Here is a 15,970-nt window from a genome sequence, read left to right as displayed (position 1 = left end):
TCATTCTGGTTGAACATTTCAGTAAATAAGACTGAAATCTGTTCACTATTTAGAACGTAAACATAAAAGTATTTAAATGATTTTAGTCCTAATTTTTAACTTCGCAATAATAAAAACATTGTAAAACATTAGCAAGTTTACATTTCAGCTAAAATGGAATTAAACATCCTCAACGACAACATCTATCCTCCATTTCAGTACTGTTTTTAAGATGTCTTGTCAACTTGCTTGCACCAGTTGCTCAGGTTTGTTCCTTCAGTTTGATAGCTTGCTAGCAAGCTAAGATCTACACAACTAGCAAAAACTAAAGAAAAATAATGCACCACATTTAAACCAGACAAAGTAATTATTTAAAGTTACTGTATGTATGTATGTATTTATGTATGTGTGTGTGTGTGTGTGTGTGTGTGTGTGTGTGTGTGTGTATATATATATACTCACTGTGCTACCATAAGGTAGCGTCTCTCCTGGTCAGTGTATGGTTGCAGCAAGGGGATGCCCATCAGACGAACTTCGCGAAGATTTGGGAAGAAATTCAGCTTCTCAATGTCCTCCCAGCAGCTCAGGCCTGCAACAAATCAAGGACAAACACATTCATCACCACTCCTTTTTCCATATCATAAATATGGAAACAATTGTTTATCATTCATGAATGAAAAATGATGGTCAAGAAAAATATATTCAAAAAAGTTAACAAGTGGTTTTAATGTCTGCAGTATCTGCAGGTCTACCCCATCACATGATGACACCAGCACTAGAAGGGTGAAGGCTAGCATGTGCTTACTCATCATGTGAAATCAGCCACCGCCACATTTTAAACTACTGCTAATGCAGCATTGAACAGCTCAACATACTTGGAGGAGAACGCTAACTGCCAATAGCATCATACATAATAGGTGGAAAGGGAGGGCCTCGGAGAGAAAGGATATTATGCTCTCTTGGGCTCCCATTCACGGATGGCTATGGCATCACCGGGGATCGAACTCACATCTCCAATACATATGGCCAAAACATAGACAGTTGTATCTTCAGTACCAGCATTTAAACTGCAGTTAAGCCTGCTGCCTTTTGTTGGAACAGAGTTAAATGTGTGTGGCTTTTGCACAATTAAAAGTAAAACTAACAGTGTATTCAAAGTCATGACAAAAGGGTAGTTTATTTTGTGCATGTTAGAGTAGTTTGAAATATCAAGGTAGTGTATTCAAGACACTATGAAATGGTTTTTTGAAAAAGGTAGTGCAAAAAACCCAAAATGTTCAGTTCATTGTCATATTATGTAAGCACAAAAAATTAAGTCAACCTAAAATCAAACTGGACCTTTTTTTTTACCGTGTTAGGTCATATCTCTGGTCATGTTAAGCATGATTCATCATACTATTTCATTTAAAATTCAATTTTTTGTTTTCCTGTAATTTTCTATTGAATTGTGGTGACATTAGTCTGCCTCTAAAACATATTCTGATTTTTGGCTATGTCACCATGCACCAGTAGGCAGGAAAAATGAAATTAACCAAGAATATCAATGTTTCATCTTTCCGATTCGTGTTGACTGCTAAGCAATTGGAGACTAGCATATCTTACCTAAACCGGGCTGAAGAGAGCACTGTGTGACTATTATCTACAAAAACACAAATATAGTCTTTTTGAGCCTGTGCGTGCAACATGTAATATGTTAAGATACGTGATGTAGTTTAGGCTTCTAGCTCCAGTGCAAAATGGGAAACAAACTTTAGACATCAAACTTGTCTTGGCTTAGTAGAGTTGCCAGGTGTCCGGTTTTGGACCGGACATCAAAATGTCCGGTTGAGTCTCACTCTAAATGCATTCCATTAGTTGAAGCAGATAAGGTGTCGTTCTAGCCCTTGTAATTATGCCTCTCTCTCTCTCTTTCTTTTTCTCTGTCACACACGCCGGGGTGCACAGGGTGGGTGCGTTCTGCAGCTGCGTCTCAAACCACAGATAGCGTACTTAACCACACGTTAGTTTACTACACCACCAATGATACCATTATTTTTTTTTAATTCTATTTAGTACATCAGTATGATTTAGACACAGCCTGTGTAGGCACAGGCAAAGGTAGGCTATGTTGTTGCAGGGTAGAGATAAAAGGGTAAATGAACATGTTATTTCTCAATTACACCTACTTTCAAAAAGCAGTTTTAAGGATCTTCATCTCTTTATCATTCGGCTACAGAAGACAGTAAATAGGTGTTTTATTTGTTACATGATGGCAGAACAAACAGATGGCTAGAATTTGTATTTTTACCTGTATTTTAACCTTAAATTACAGAAAGTGTGAAGAAATTTGTAAAAAACAAATGAAAAAAAAACCTGTTTACAAAAAAAAGACTAAGAAAGATATATTTGGAAGCTTGAGTAACCCCCCCTCAGAAATATGGCATCCCTACTTGGCTGATCTGTTGCATTTGGGGCATCGGTATAATTTTGATTTTGGACGGAACCACTACACTACTTTAAACTAGATTAGTATAGTTGCATGCAAAAATTATGTTCTGTTGATTTTCTACATTAAAATAAGTATACGTCCTGCACATTTTAATGCACAATTATTGTTTATTTGCTAAATTAACATATTAACAAATTATTGCACATTTTATATATATATATATTTTTTCCAATATGTTAAACTCGGCAAGTAAATAGAAATTGAGCTCTCAAATTAGGCAAATGTCATGTTTAAGTTACCTGTAGAGGATGTGTCAACTTAGTTTCGCTTTGAAAACCAACAATGTATCATTTAACTGGAGGTATTCCAACTTTATATCCGACTGTAAATCAAAAAAATTTGATCGGGACATCCCTTGTTCTCAGCGAATTTCACTCATTCTTATACGTGGTTCTGCATATGGGCTTAAGCAGACCTGAGTTGTGCAGGTTGATGCTGTGCAGATTGGGGAAGAGGCGCTGCAGTGAGTCTTCGGGCTCGTGGATGGACGAGAGCGAGTTGTTAGCCAAGATGAGCGAGGCCAGGCCAGGGTACATGAGGCCCAGCTTGCGCACCTCGCCCCACTGCTGCAGCTGATTATCGGTGATGTGCAGCAGGCGCAGGGACGAGCAGGCTACCGGAGACAAGTTCACACAGTCGTACTCATTCAGACACAGGAAGAGCTCCTCCAGCCTGTGGCAAAGATAAAGGCGTGGTGAATGCAAACAGGAAAGACACACACTGTCGAGCTCACACACACTTGTGCATGCACGTGCACTAGTCTGGAGAGGAAAGATATAGACAGCTTGTGTCAGAGTACAAGAACTCTCATACATGCATTATCATTCACAGACAGACACACAAAAAAATGCAAGCAGCACACGTAATGAATATAAACGCACATGTGCAGGCAATCAGATTTACACTAGCATGCTGATGGGGTCGTACATTAGAGGGGTGTCTTAAACCTTAGAAGTCTGTGTTTCAGGTGTTTCATTCAGTCCCATTGCCACAAGTGTATAAAATCAAGCACTTAGCAATGCAGTCTGCAGTTACATTTGTGAAAGAATGGGTCATTCTAAAGAGCTCACTGAATTCGAGCATGGTACTGTAATAGTATGCCACTGTGCAACAGGTCAGTTCATGAAATTTCTTCCCTCCTAGATATTCCACGATCAGCTGTGAGTGATATTGTTGAAAAGTGGAAACGTTTAGGAACCACAGCAACTCAGCCAAGTGGCAGACCACGTAAAGTTACAGAGTGTGTCGCCAAGTGTTGAGGCGCATAGTGCATAAAAGTCACCAACACTCTGTTGACTCAATAACTGCAGAATTCTAAACCTCCTCTGGTATTAACATCACAAAAACTGTGCACAGGGAGCTTCATGGCATGGGTTTCCATGGCTGCACAGCTGCATCCAAGCCTTACATCTGATGGACGAGTCTGGGTTTGGCGAATGCCAGGAACACATTAGAGTACACATAAAGTTTGGTGGAGGAGGGATAATTCCATGGGTTTTTCAGGGGTTGGCTTAGATCCCTTAGTTCCAGTGAAGAGAAATCTTAATGCTTCAGCATACCAAGACATTTTGGACAACTGTATGCTTCCAACTTTGTGGGAATAGAACAACTTTGGGGAAGACCCTTTTCTGTTCTAGCATGACTGTGCCCCACTGCACAATGCAAGGTCCATACAGACATGGCTGGGTGAGTTGGGTGTGGAAGAACAGAGCCCTAACCTTAACCCCATCAAACACCTTTGCGATGAACTAGAATGGAGATTGTGAGCCAGACTCTCTTGTCCAACATCAGTGTTTGACCTCATGATCATTTCATTTAGTAGTTTTCTGTGGGGGAGCTTTTAGAGGTGTTAAACACTTTGAATGTCCTGAATGTTTTGAGTCCTATCATCTTTTCTGTGAACAATTCTGACTTGGTGTGCTTGTCTAGAAATAGCACATTTTACACCAAAGCAATTTTTTTTACATCTTAATAACTAAATTCTGCAGATTTTGTTTATTTAATTGTGTAAGTACCGCTTTAATCTTAGAAGCCTCCACAAGTCTGCTTGCACACGTGCATATACACGCAAACGAAGACAGACTAGCACAAAATGTTTAAAACTATTTTTCTAAGCAGTAAGTACAGTAAATATAAATAAACATAAATACAGTAAAAAGAACAATGCACACACACATCCAAACACAATGCATTTTTTTTATTTATTCTTATGCTAATTTTGCTTTGAACATATACATGCTTACTGCCAGGACAAGTAGCTTTACATGTAATTTTCTCAAGACCTTTGCACAGTGCTGTACATATACACTTACTCAGGGATCTCCTGTGTGAATGTGTGCACCATGTCCCAGGAGACGTGTGTGTTGTTGAGCACGAGGCGGCGTAGCCCGGAGAATGCTTCAGCAGCTCCAGGATCCAGGCTGGACCCCTTTAGAGGATTCATACTGAGATTCAGAAAGTCCAGGTGAGGGATGTTAGACAGGATCTTGCTTATCTACAAAGAAACACACACATCACAAATAAATGGCTCTGATAAACGTAATAACATTTCAAACAATGCTTCAAACATTATAAGGCTGGCATAGTAGTTAAAGCACTCATAGACTTGTGGAGCAGGACGGTGCAAATTTGATGTGAGAAATGGGGGGAACAACATCGAGAGGTTATAGCCTACATACAATGCTAACACCACATATAGTTGCAGATTTCATACAAAACTGGGTAAAGAACATAGGGTGTAATGATTTCGACACAGTACTGAAAAGCATTAAACCTCTAACTGCTACATACTGTGATTGCAATATACCTTCCAATATTTTAAGCACACTGGCAAATTACTGATGTTACATGGTCTGCATTATTTTGACCAAAATGATTTATGCTTGGATCACATGAATGCTGGTTATGAATACACTATGTGATGTTTAATTCCTCTTTAGATCAGCTGAATCAGGGATTCTCCAGGCAATAGTATGTTTTAAAGCAATGCAATGGTACTGTAAAAATGTCATACAATCCTTATTGGTACACTAGTTCCCTGCAACCATGGTGTGGCATCGAACACTTAAATAAATGAGCATGCAGCCATACAATTCAACCTGAGCAGGTGAGAGTTGTGTCACATGTTCATCTCCCAGAGGGTGTTTGACATTTGAGAACACAAAAGAAGTAAATACAGGCACACATGCACTTTCAGGATTAGAACCAACAGCAGCTGCTGTGTGCCATGATAAGGTATTCAGTGCTCTGTTGAGATATTGCTTTTGAGGTGGGTTGCAATATCATTAGCTGCAGATCATTTTAAACAGAATAATCTAAGCAGAATAATCTTGCAATAATCTAACAACTTTCATATACTTAAGGGTTATTATAGTTTTAAAATTTTCATTTGTTTTTACTTTATTTAGTTTTTTTTTGGTTTTAATTATCTGAAAAGTAATAGTTTTAGTTTAGCTTTTATGTAGTTTCAGTTTAAAAATAATTTTTTGGTGTTATGATGAATGCTGTGATTGTGAATATTTGATTAAGATAGAATAAAGCTAACCCAGTGGACTGAGCTCGGTTTGGCTCCAGCTTTGCTTAAACATAGCCAAACACCGCACCGAAGCGATCTACTTCTAAACTCTCATTCACATACTGAAAAAGCAAAAACTATACGTTTTTTTCTCAGTAATTATGTTTCATTTTAGTTAGTTTTGCAGTAGACTTCATAGTTTTGATTTAATTTTTGTGTTTTTGAAAATTGTTTACTTTTATGTAAGTTAACAATTTTTTTAGTGCTAGTTTTTGTTTTAGTAACAGTTTTGGCTAACTATGCACAAGTTTGGACACCCCTGGTCAAACATGTTTTGTTGATCCTCTAAGTGAAAGTAAGTATGCAACCCTCTACAGATAACACACTCAAGTATATAACTGCTTATTTTAGTGAACCATTTCTATTTGTTTGCTGAGTTTAACATATAAGAAAAAAATAAAACATGAGCCGCCCAAACCTTTGCATAAAACTGTAGCATATGTCAGGGTTATGATTTAAAAACATGTCCTAATAAACCAACAAACATATTCATAAACACTGCCAGTGTTTAAGCCCCTTTCACACAGGCCCTTTTACCTGGAAACGTAACAATAATTCGGTGGGAAGTCGATGCCCCTGGTATTGAGTGTGTAAAAGTCTCATGTTTTGACCCAGATAGCAAACATTCAGAAATACTGAAACTGAAATTTAGTAGTTAGTGTTGTAACCAACTGTGATCAAGTGGGTTAGTTCATGTATCACAGTGCAACATTTTTACTGGATTAGTGAGCTGCTGCAGTCTTGTCACTTAGCACACTAAGGTTTCATTGTTTGTGAAATGCCCATGCTGAAATGGAGATTTTGATTGGTTCTAATGCTGAGCTTGACAGTTTGATGCAACCAATCTTAACTCAATCAAGAAATGGTGGGGCATCACCCCAGTACTTTGAAAAGTAGTAAGTCAAATGCCAACTTGTGGTTCTGGCAGCCATTCACTTACAAATGTACTGATGTCTCAATGAATGTAGGAGTGCTAACCACAAAATGTCTGACCAGAAAAAAGGCTTACCACAAAAATACCTATTTGGCCTTTTAGACTACACTTTAAGTACAGCTATTTCCAAGTGCCAAGAAAATACCAAATGCCAGAATTTAATAAACCTCATAACCTATGTCAGCAAAACAAAGGTGATTTGGTAGCAGCTAGCATAAAGCATTTAGCTTAGCTAAAGCCTCATTAGGCTAACAAATCTTCTTCAATATAGGAGGTCTTATTGTTAAAGGGCCCATATTACGGAAAACTGCATTTCCCTCACATTCATGAAATAAAGAAACGTGAAGTAATATGTAAACATTGTTAAAGTTTAAGACATATCATTCACTACCCAATCAATACAGTCCATATATGGAAACTATGCTGCAAAAAACAGCCTGTTTTGTACTCATTTACATATATCTACCTTTTCACTATACAGCAGTTTACCTCTGCCCATTCATATTCAAGTTCTAAGGAGAGCTTCAGCACTGAGTTCAATTCTAAGGGATGAAGAGAGGGTGGAAAATGGTCTCATAAGAATTAATCAAGTTTACCTCAGACAAATGTTATAAGTGAACCTCAAAAACTTTAGTTTTTAACTATATAATTTTATAACCCTCTAATATCTATATAACTTTTCTTTTTCTATGTAGTGTGGGGAGGTAATTATCAAATTAGCTATTTGTAGCTACAGGACATATCAGTAACTGCAAAAGAAGAGCTCCACAGTGGGAAACCTGTTCAGAAAATGAGAGCAGTCATCCCAACTCTTATAGAGAAATATGCTATAATTTATAAAGACGAGTTATGTCCTCAATTTCACATCTCATTGGAAGAAAGGCACCTTTTACAGTGCAGTGCCCTGTTACGGGACTGAGACATTAGAACACTAAAAGAATGAGCACCCCCCAGTGGCATCCCTAACACCTCCTCCAGCAACAGCTCAAACATTCCCACAGGGTCCGTACTAATCATCCTTACTAATCACACAGTAGCACACAAAGTGCACAAAGTCTTATCATGACCAGCAATTCACATGTAGTGGCATTGTGCATGCAATACCACGTACAATATTACCGACTCAAAATGTTCTTAAGGCTAAGTAGAGCTAGGTTTATCAGATCATATAAACATAAGATAAAACATCCACAGTAATACTGATGAAGGCAGTGGACAAATACAGTCTTGTTCTCTGTGGATAAAGCCTATTTGTGGTAATTACATGGAAAATAATGAAGGCTAGGATCGTTTTGAAAGAGTTCAGTAACCAGATAGTGAGTTTGATATGTGACGCCTCTGCACAACCACAGACAAACACTGCCCTCACCTCTGCCCAGTCTTTAAACTGATTGTGAGACAGGTCCAACTCCACCACATGAGAGCAGAATCTGGCCACCTCCTCTTCATCTCCAGCATGACTGATTCCACAACCATCCAGAACCAACACACAGGGCAGATTCAGACGATCTGACACATACAAATGAACAAACAATGGATTTGAACTTCTGAACATGAAGTGCCATCATGGAGGTAAGAATAAGCTTCTAAATGATGCATCTTGCAGCATACATTAAACTTGCAGTCTTAGTGTTTGGTCTCTTGAGCTATGTCAGAAAAGATGTTAAAAAAACCAACACATTAACATGACTCAATGTTTTTTTTACATGCCTAATGTCTTGAAATTAATCACTGTAGAAGGCAGAAAGTAATAACTGTATTGTAAGAACAGTGTAATAATGAGGAGTGTATTCAGTAACCAGAAAAAGGAGACACAGCTTTGAAAAACTAAAAAAATTTAAAGTGGTAGTTTGTCTGAAAAATTAAATTAACACAATTTCCCCCTTACCCAGCATGAAGTCAGCCACCCAAGATATGTTTGTTGTACAAATTTTGCACAAACATGTGTTGCATATTTAGAAACAGTAATACCACCCAAAATCTGACAAAATTCAGACTACATTCAGGCTTGATTCAGATACATATTGTAGTGAAATATACATTCAGGTACATACTGTATTTTTGTCCATTTTTCAAATAACAAGTCGATTTTGGGTCAACATGAAACCAAAATGGACCCTTTTTACCTCTAATTTGTTTATGTTCCTGATCATATTAAAGGTGCATTATATAAGTTTTGGGGATTTGGAGACCTCATTGGTGCGAATGTGTAATTGCATGCAACAGTGCAACATGCGGAACGACATTTTGTAACGTCAGTTGTGCTTCGGACCCCTTGCCCAAATGACTGATGATTGTGAGGACGCTGAAAGAGTATTCAAAGAAAACTCAGTCAAAACTTGGTAAAGAATTATTGTCATTACATCTTAATCAGTGTAATGTTGATTTAGCCTTTGAGACCTAAACATCAGCCTGGGTGTGTGAGGTTGATATATAAAGATGTATGAAGTGGTCTAAAAACTCACCTAAAATCTGACCTGCCTCTAACTTATAATTAGTATTTCAGGCTTTATAGGATGACTCACAGCAGCTCGCAGACACCATAAAATAACAGGTACATGGTGCGATTCATTAAGCATGATTCATCAAATCATACTTCAAAATACAAAATTCTTGCTTTTCTGTAATCCTCTAACAAAATATAATGACTTAAACTCTAAAACATCAGCTAAGTTTTGATTGTGTCACTGAGCACCAGAGGGTGGGTGGGTATTAATCAATAATATCATGTTTTATCTTCCCCTCCCACCACTGCTATCTATCAGTGAGTGAAAATACTCAGCTAGCTCAGAGACCCTCTTGAATGATAGTTTAGATTAATGATAGATTAAATTTGGGTTCAGGTGCAAAAAGTGTATCACTTTAATCATGAGGAGATCAAGTGACCACAGTGTGCTATGTATGCTTTTATCAGAAATGAATCATTTGATTGACATAGCCATGACTGTAAAGTCTCAGCCAGATGTCTCTCACCTTTGACAGGTGAACCCTGAGGACTGGTGCGGATCACCACGCCGACGCCGGGCCCTCGGCAATAAGGGAAGTTGTCTGGGCTGTATTTCTCACTGATGACTTGCACCAGAGTGCGTCCTCCTTCGTCCTCAGACTCCATTTGTCTTCTCCTTTCTCACTCTTCCACCTGGACAAACAACAAAGCAGCACTAACCACAAACAACAGTGGTGCTGAACATGTTACAATGGACTTGTTTCCCAGTGATTTAGTTGACATTTGGAGAGAGAATGTATTTTAGAACTCTGCGTCTATTATAAGAGGCCGCCTTATCACAAGGGTGCAGAGGTCAAGAGTGGAAGATCCCAGAATAGTGAAGCAGTGTAACAACAGGTGTGGCATAAAAGGCCTATTTCTGACAATATGGTTAGTCTGGAAAATACTTTAACATTATGAGGAGAAAAAAGAATTTAACTTATAAAACCAAGCATTAATATTGTTCTATTACATTAATAGGACAATATTAGCCCTATATAAGCTTATCAAAGTTATTATGTTAATCCATTAAACTGCGAAGACCTGCATGATGGCTCATACTTTAATTCTTTCCACACTCTCTAATTTATATTAGTTTTACAGCAGTTACCAAATAATGTAGACAGCATTGAAAAGTAGTTTCTAAGGGTTCTTTATGTGGTTAAATGCTTCTTCTCTATGATAGAAAACCTGTTGTATATGGCTCTTTAAAAAAACTTTTACAAAATGGCTCACCAAAAAGGCTTCCACTCTTGCAGGTCATAGAACCTTTTTGGTACTATATAGAACCCTTAATAAGAGTGAATTTACTGAATGAAAGTCTAAGATTGTCAACAAAATAATAGGGCTGCCATGATTAATCAATTAAACTTGAATAATCGATTAAAAACTTTTTTTACCTTTTTTTTTTTAAACATGATCTTTTTCTGATAATATTTAGGTATAATAGGCACATGATAAGTATAGTGAAAGTTTTTAAACACTCTGCATATAACTGATTGTGTCAGCTCTACTGACTAAAAAGCTTACGGTTCATGGGGTTAAAAGCAACTAACTAGACTTAGTTACCTCACGGTTGAAGGTCCTACTGCAGTCCAGCTCTGGACACCAAATGGCTACACACAACTTCGGTGCTGTGTCTGAGCCCCCCAGGTCATCCAAATGGAGGCGGAACTCAGGCATTCAGGCAGGGATGGAGCCTAAATCTGGTCCCGAGGCCTTCCGGGTCTGGGGCTGGGTTTCCCTACACAAGCCCTCTACTAGCAAACAGCAACAAAGCAGAAAAGTTGAGAGAGAGAAAGAGGAAGACAGAGAGATAAAGAAAAAGAGAGAGACTGAGCACGTGACATGGAGCACTAACAGTGACAGAATGGCCATTCTTCTCTGCTATTGTGACATCAGCACAATGAGGTAACATTAGCGTCGGAAAGAAAAGGACTGGCCTTGAAATCAGATCCTACAACACTTTCGCTGACTCCCATATGCTGCTGGAGATATAATATCTAAAAGCCTAAAGGGTGACGCTGAGAAAAGTAACACACTGAATTTACTTAATTTGAATATATGCATCATTTCTACATAAAATTATATTATTATTATTATTATTATTATTATATTAACATACACACAATTATTGCATACAGTAAATAAACTGTGTCGATGTAACATTTTTTTACTGTGGAAATTAAGTACACATTTGAATCAAACTTAATAGGGATGCACAATGATATTTTCTAAAAATGTAGAAACTTTTCTACGTTAAAGATATTGGATATTGGGATTGGCCCACAGTTTCCATATCTGTGATTCCCTGAAACTTAACACAATACTTTTTCATGCTGACAAGCATGTATGAATGTATTTTAAAAAATCAGTTTTCAAAAAGGCGTTGATGATGTCTTTTATCTAATCTGAGATTTTCATCTCACTTATTAGATTGCTTGATTGTCAACCGCAGTAGTGACAGCCTTTAAGTCATAAAACTGTATGTGCAGATATCTGGTCACGGCATGGTGAGTTTTGAAAGATGACCTGTAGGCTGAAAAATAAAGCAGCGCTTCTATTCACCCTTGTAACTATGTTGTCACAGCTAGTCTCAAATTTATAAGTTTTGCCTAAGCCAGAGCTCACATTTGCCTGCTGTTTCACATTAAAAAAGGAATCCCACCAATTTCTTTTAGACTTTTTGCATAATTCAGTTGTTAAAATGTAAACAAAATTATCGGAAGTGGTTTAATGTGAGATACATCATTCTAGAGAAAGAGTCAGAATTGTTTAACAGACGTTTAATGATTCTAAAAGCTACCTCACAGAATGTTACTACTCAAAATGGTAATGAATATATGAACTGATGCCTGAGACATTGTTTTACTATAGTTTTGAGATAAGGTTTGAACCTAAATTATGTTTTTTAAAAATATATTCATAGCAGAGAGGTAAATGAGGGTGTTTTTAGGCAAAACAGGACTCAGACTGTCACTATTTTACCATCATCAACATTACAAATAAAAGTCAGAAGACATGTGTAGGTTCACTGGTTGTTTTGGACAGTAAGTATAATGGCTATATTTGCACTGAACACATTGTGACCCCTGGCCCATATCACCACCACTGCACAGAAATTAGAGTTGACAGGTCTCTCTACAATCTGCCATTTCACATCAAACCACTCCGAATGACTTTGTTTGCATTTCAATGATTGAACTTTGCAGAGAAATCAACAGAATTGCCTTTTAAATGTGAGAAAACAACCAACTAGGGCATGAGTACAGAGCTGTTTAATTTTCCTGCCATAATATACATATACCTGGTTATTAACTGATGAGTTTATAGTGAAACGTGTTAGAGCAGAGAAATCACCAAACCATGCTGGACACTAAGTCTCCACAACTCAACTTGGGCATCAAAGGAGCATTGTGACTACAAATTCTTATGGGGTATGGAAAGTCAGACACTTTGTGTCGTATTCACCACCTGCTTTGCAAAGAGGCCTTGGCATGCCTTGATTGAATCTGAAATGAAGGAATCTACTTCATTAGTCTCTGTGCGTCAATTAAGAGGTGTGGAGTGAGCAGGGTAAATTGTAGCTCACTGTCAGTGGCAGCTTGGTGTGTTTGTACACTGAATGTCCAGAAAAATCCAGACACCACTGATAATCAGTGAATTCAGCTACTTTAAGAGGCCCAAACTGCTGACACAGGTGTTCAATTGCACACACACAGCTTGTATAATCTTGACAGAAAAGCGTTGCCAATAGAATAGGACACTCTGGAGCAACCGCACATGAGCCTAAAGTCACCAAGCATCAGCTAGAGGGGTACAAAGCCCCCCAGCACTGGGCTGTGGAGCAGTGGAACTGTGTTCTCTGGACTGATGGAGCACCATCCAATACCTTTGGGATGCATGGGAGTCATCCAGAACTAATCATCCATCAACAGGATCTGGCCTCACTAAAGCTCTTGTGGCATTCAAATTTTCACAGCACTGTTCCAGCATCTAGTTTGAAGCCTTCCCAGAGAAGTAGAGGCTGTTACTGCAGCAAAATAGGGATTTCCACATTTCTACATAATTCAGTTGTTGAGATGAAACAAAGTCATTCAGAATGGGTTAATGTAAAATGGTGAATTGTACAGACATTTGTAGACTGTTTTCTTTAATATGCTGGTGAGAGAGACGAGTGGTCATAATGTTTACCCTGCAAATATAGCCATTTTGTTTACTATCCAAAACCACCAGTGAACATACATGTGTCTTGTAAGTTTTAGATATAATTTTTACAACAGTAAAACAACAGTAAAATTGAAACTTTTTTTCCTTTGGAGACTATTTTGCCCTTCACCGCCTTGCATGTATAACTCCAACCATGACTTTATCATAAAACACATTTCTCATTCTCATTCTCATTTCTCTAGAACAGAGCATTTCACATCAAACCACTATGAATAACTTTGTTTACATCTAACCCATTCAATTATGGAGAATTTTTTAGACAAATCTGTGGAATTACCACTATTCAGAATCATGAGTTCTGTATAGAACCATTTCATGCTTAAATGGTTGTTCAGATTGATATATATGATTATATATAGAACCTTTTTAAAAATGGTTCTATATAGCACCAAAAGGGTTCTGCTATTGTTACAAGCTTGACATCGTAACAGTAGAAAAACTCATTTTGGTGCTATATTGAACTATGTGTTCTATATAAAAGTGGTTCTATTTGGCACCGTTACTTCTATATAGAATCATTTCATGGTTAAATGCTTCTTTGCATGATAAAATGGTTCTTCAGGTTGATGGAGAATGTGTTGATGATTCTATGTATCACCAAAAAGGGTTCTTCTATTGTTGTTTGACATCTTAATAGAAGAGCCCTTTTTAGTGCTATAACCATACACAACACATTCTCTGTCAATCTGAAGAACCATTTCACCAAGCAAAGAACCATTTAGCATTAAATGATTCTATATAGAAGTCACGGTGCTGAACAGAACCACTGCGTTGAAAAAACAACTTATCAAGAGTGTAGAGAAAAGTGACACTGCAGACTAGACTTTGCACGTATGACGCAATGTTTCTGATTCACCATCTGTTTACAACATTGTTTAAAAGTAAAAAAATAAAAATAAAAAAAGTGGGCGTGTTGTGTGCAATCTGAGCCGTAATGGTTCTGCAGTTCGATTTTCTTACATAAAGAGGAGACATGTAAACACAAGCAAGACTCTCGGTGTCTCTTTAAATAACCTCCGTGTTCAGGGTGAACTGAGCGCTCTGGCAACAGCTGCGGAATGTTGTTGAATTTCAAACGGCTGCCATGACAACGCTTATGTTTTGAATCGGCGAAGTTTGACGGCGCTTGTCGAGAACGAGCAGCGATTTCTCTTAAGATTTCGGTTCAGTTTAAACGCAGAATGTTATCGACAGTGTTCGAGTTCGAGAACAGCGGAGCAGTGGATCTTTGTCGTTTTCCCCGCTTTGTAGCAAAGCACAGGCTCCAGAGAACAGCAGGTAGTAACGAGGCTGAGGTCGGCTTCCTGTTCGAATTTTTCACGTTCCACCTTAAATAGTGCCGCAGTTACATTCTTGCGCTTGAGGCGACAGAACGTAACTGCTGCACTATTTAAGGTGGAACGCGATATTTCGAACAAGAAGCTGGCGAATGAGAAGCTGACTTCAAGCTTCGTCAGGTAGCCAAGCGAACATAGCACAAAAACAACTCTAGGTAGCCTGCTTCGTGCGACATAAACGACACCGCGTCTGCCTTTCTACTGGACTAAAACGATATATTACTTTACAGTAGATCGAAAACAGTCCCAATGCAGTGTGTATAATTCGTAACACGCGACTGCGAAGCGAGCCAATAAGCGCTCGAGTAGTTGTTTATTTTTGCTCTGACAGGAAGCGAGTATAAGACCCTGCAGGATCGCTTTAAAAAACATCTCAAATCTGTCAAGATACACAATATCATATACATACACTACGCGAAACTGTATTTAATTGACGTTTACTATCGATACGCAAATAATCGAATGCTGACGTGTTATATAGTAAAAATATACGTTCGCCGAAAAAAAAACTAACACAAAGAAAGAAACGCAAGGGGCAACAAGCTCATTTATTTTGCACATGGCACTTACCACCTGGACTTGAGGCCACAAACTGAAATACCGTGTAAAAGTATGAAAGCATGCAGAATATTGTTGGCTTGTCCTACCGAGCGCTGTCCAGGTCGCTCCGCTTGTTTTTGTTGCTGGTCGGTGTACAGTAGCCAATCAGAGCGCCTGCTTATCCTGGAAGTGACGTGGTGCAAAACAAGAAAACAAACCAAAACGAGGGTTTTTTAAAAATGGTGCCGGGGGCTTTTAAAAATGGATGACGTGAGCTTCATATAGTGTCTGAGGTCTGTTTGAAAGGGGAATTCCACCGACTTTTAATAGTAAATTCTGCACAATACAGTGGTTGAGAAGTAAACAGAGTCATTCAGAGTGGTTTGGTGTGAAAACGTTAATA

At 38.2% G+C, this 15,970-nt stretch overlaps 1 protein-coding gene across 1 annotated transcript in view; it reads right to left on the bottom strand.

Moving 5' to 3' along the window:
- tecta (tectorin alpha) overlaps positions 1-15,709 on the bottom strand; it is a 60,432-nt gene extending 44,723 nt beyond the window's left edge. Inside the window, exons 1-7 of the mRNA XM_036562911.1 lie at positions 15,598-15,709; positions 11,030-11,220; positions 9,949-10,114; positions 8,345-8,484; positions 4,780-4,961; positions 2,883-3,139; positions 442-568 (exon numbers count right to left, since the gene is read on the bottom strand). Coding sequence (XP_036418804.1) covers positions 442-568; positions 2,883-3,139; positions 4,780-4,961; positions 8,345-8,484; positions 9,949-10,087 — 845 coding nt within the window. The 5' untranslated portion in view covers positions 10,088-10,114; positions 11,030-11,220; positions 15,598-15,709. The remainder of the gene's footprint in view (positions 1-441; positions 569-2,882; positions 3,140-4,779; positions 4,962-8,344; positions 8,485-9,948; positions 10,115-11,029; positions 11,221-15,597) is intronic.
- Between the last annotated feature and the right edge of the window lie 261 nt (positions 15,710-15,970).

Source organism: Colossoma macropomum, unplaced genomic scaffold, assembly GCF_904425465.1.
Source record: "Colossoma macropomum unplaced genomic scaffold, Colossoma_macropomum, whole genome shotgun sequence".
NCBI lineage: Eukaryota > Metazoa > Chordata > Actinopteri > Characiformes > Serrasalmidae > Colossoma > Colossoma macropomum.
Note: the sequence above shows the minus strand (reverse complement) of the source record. Positions and strands in the feature narration are given on the sequence as shown.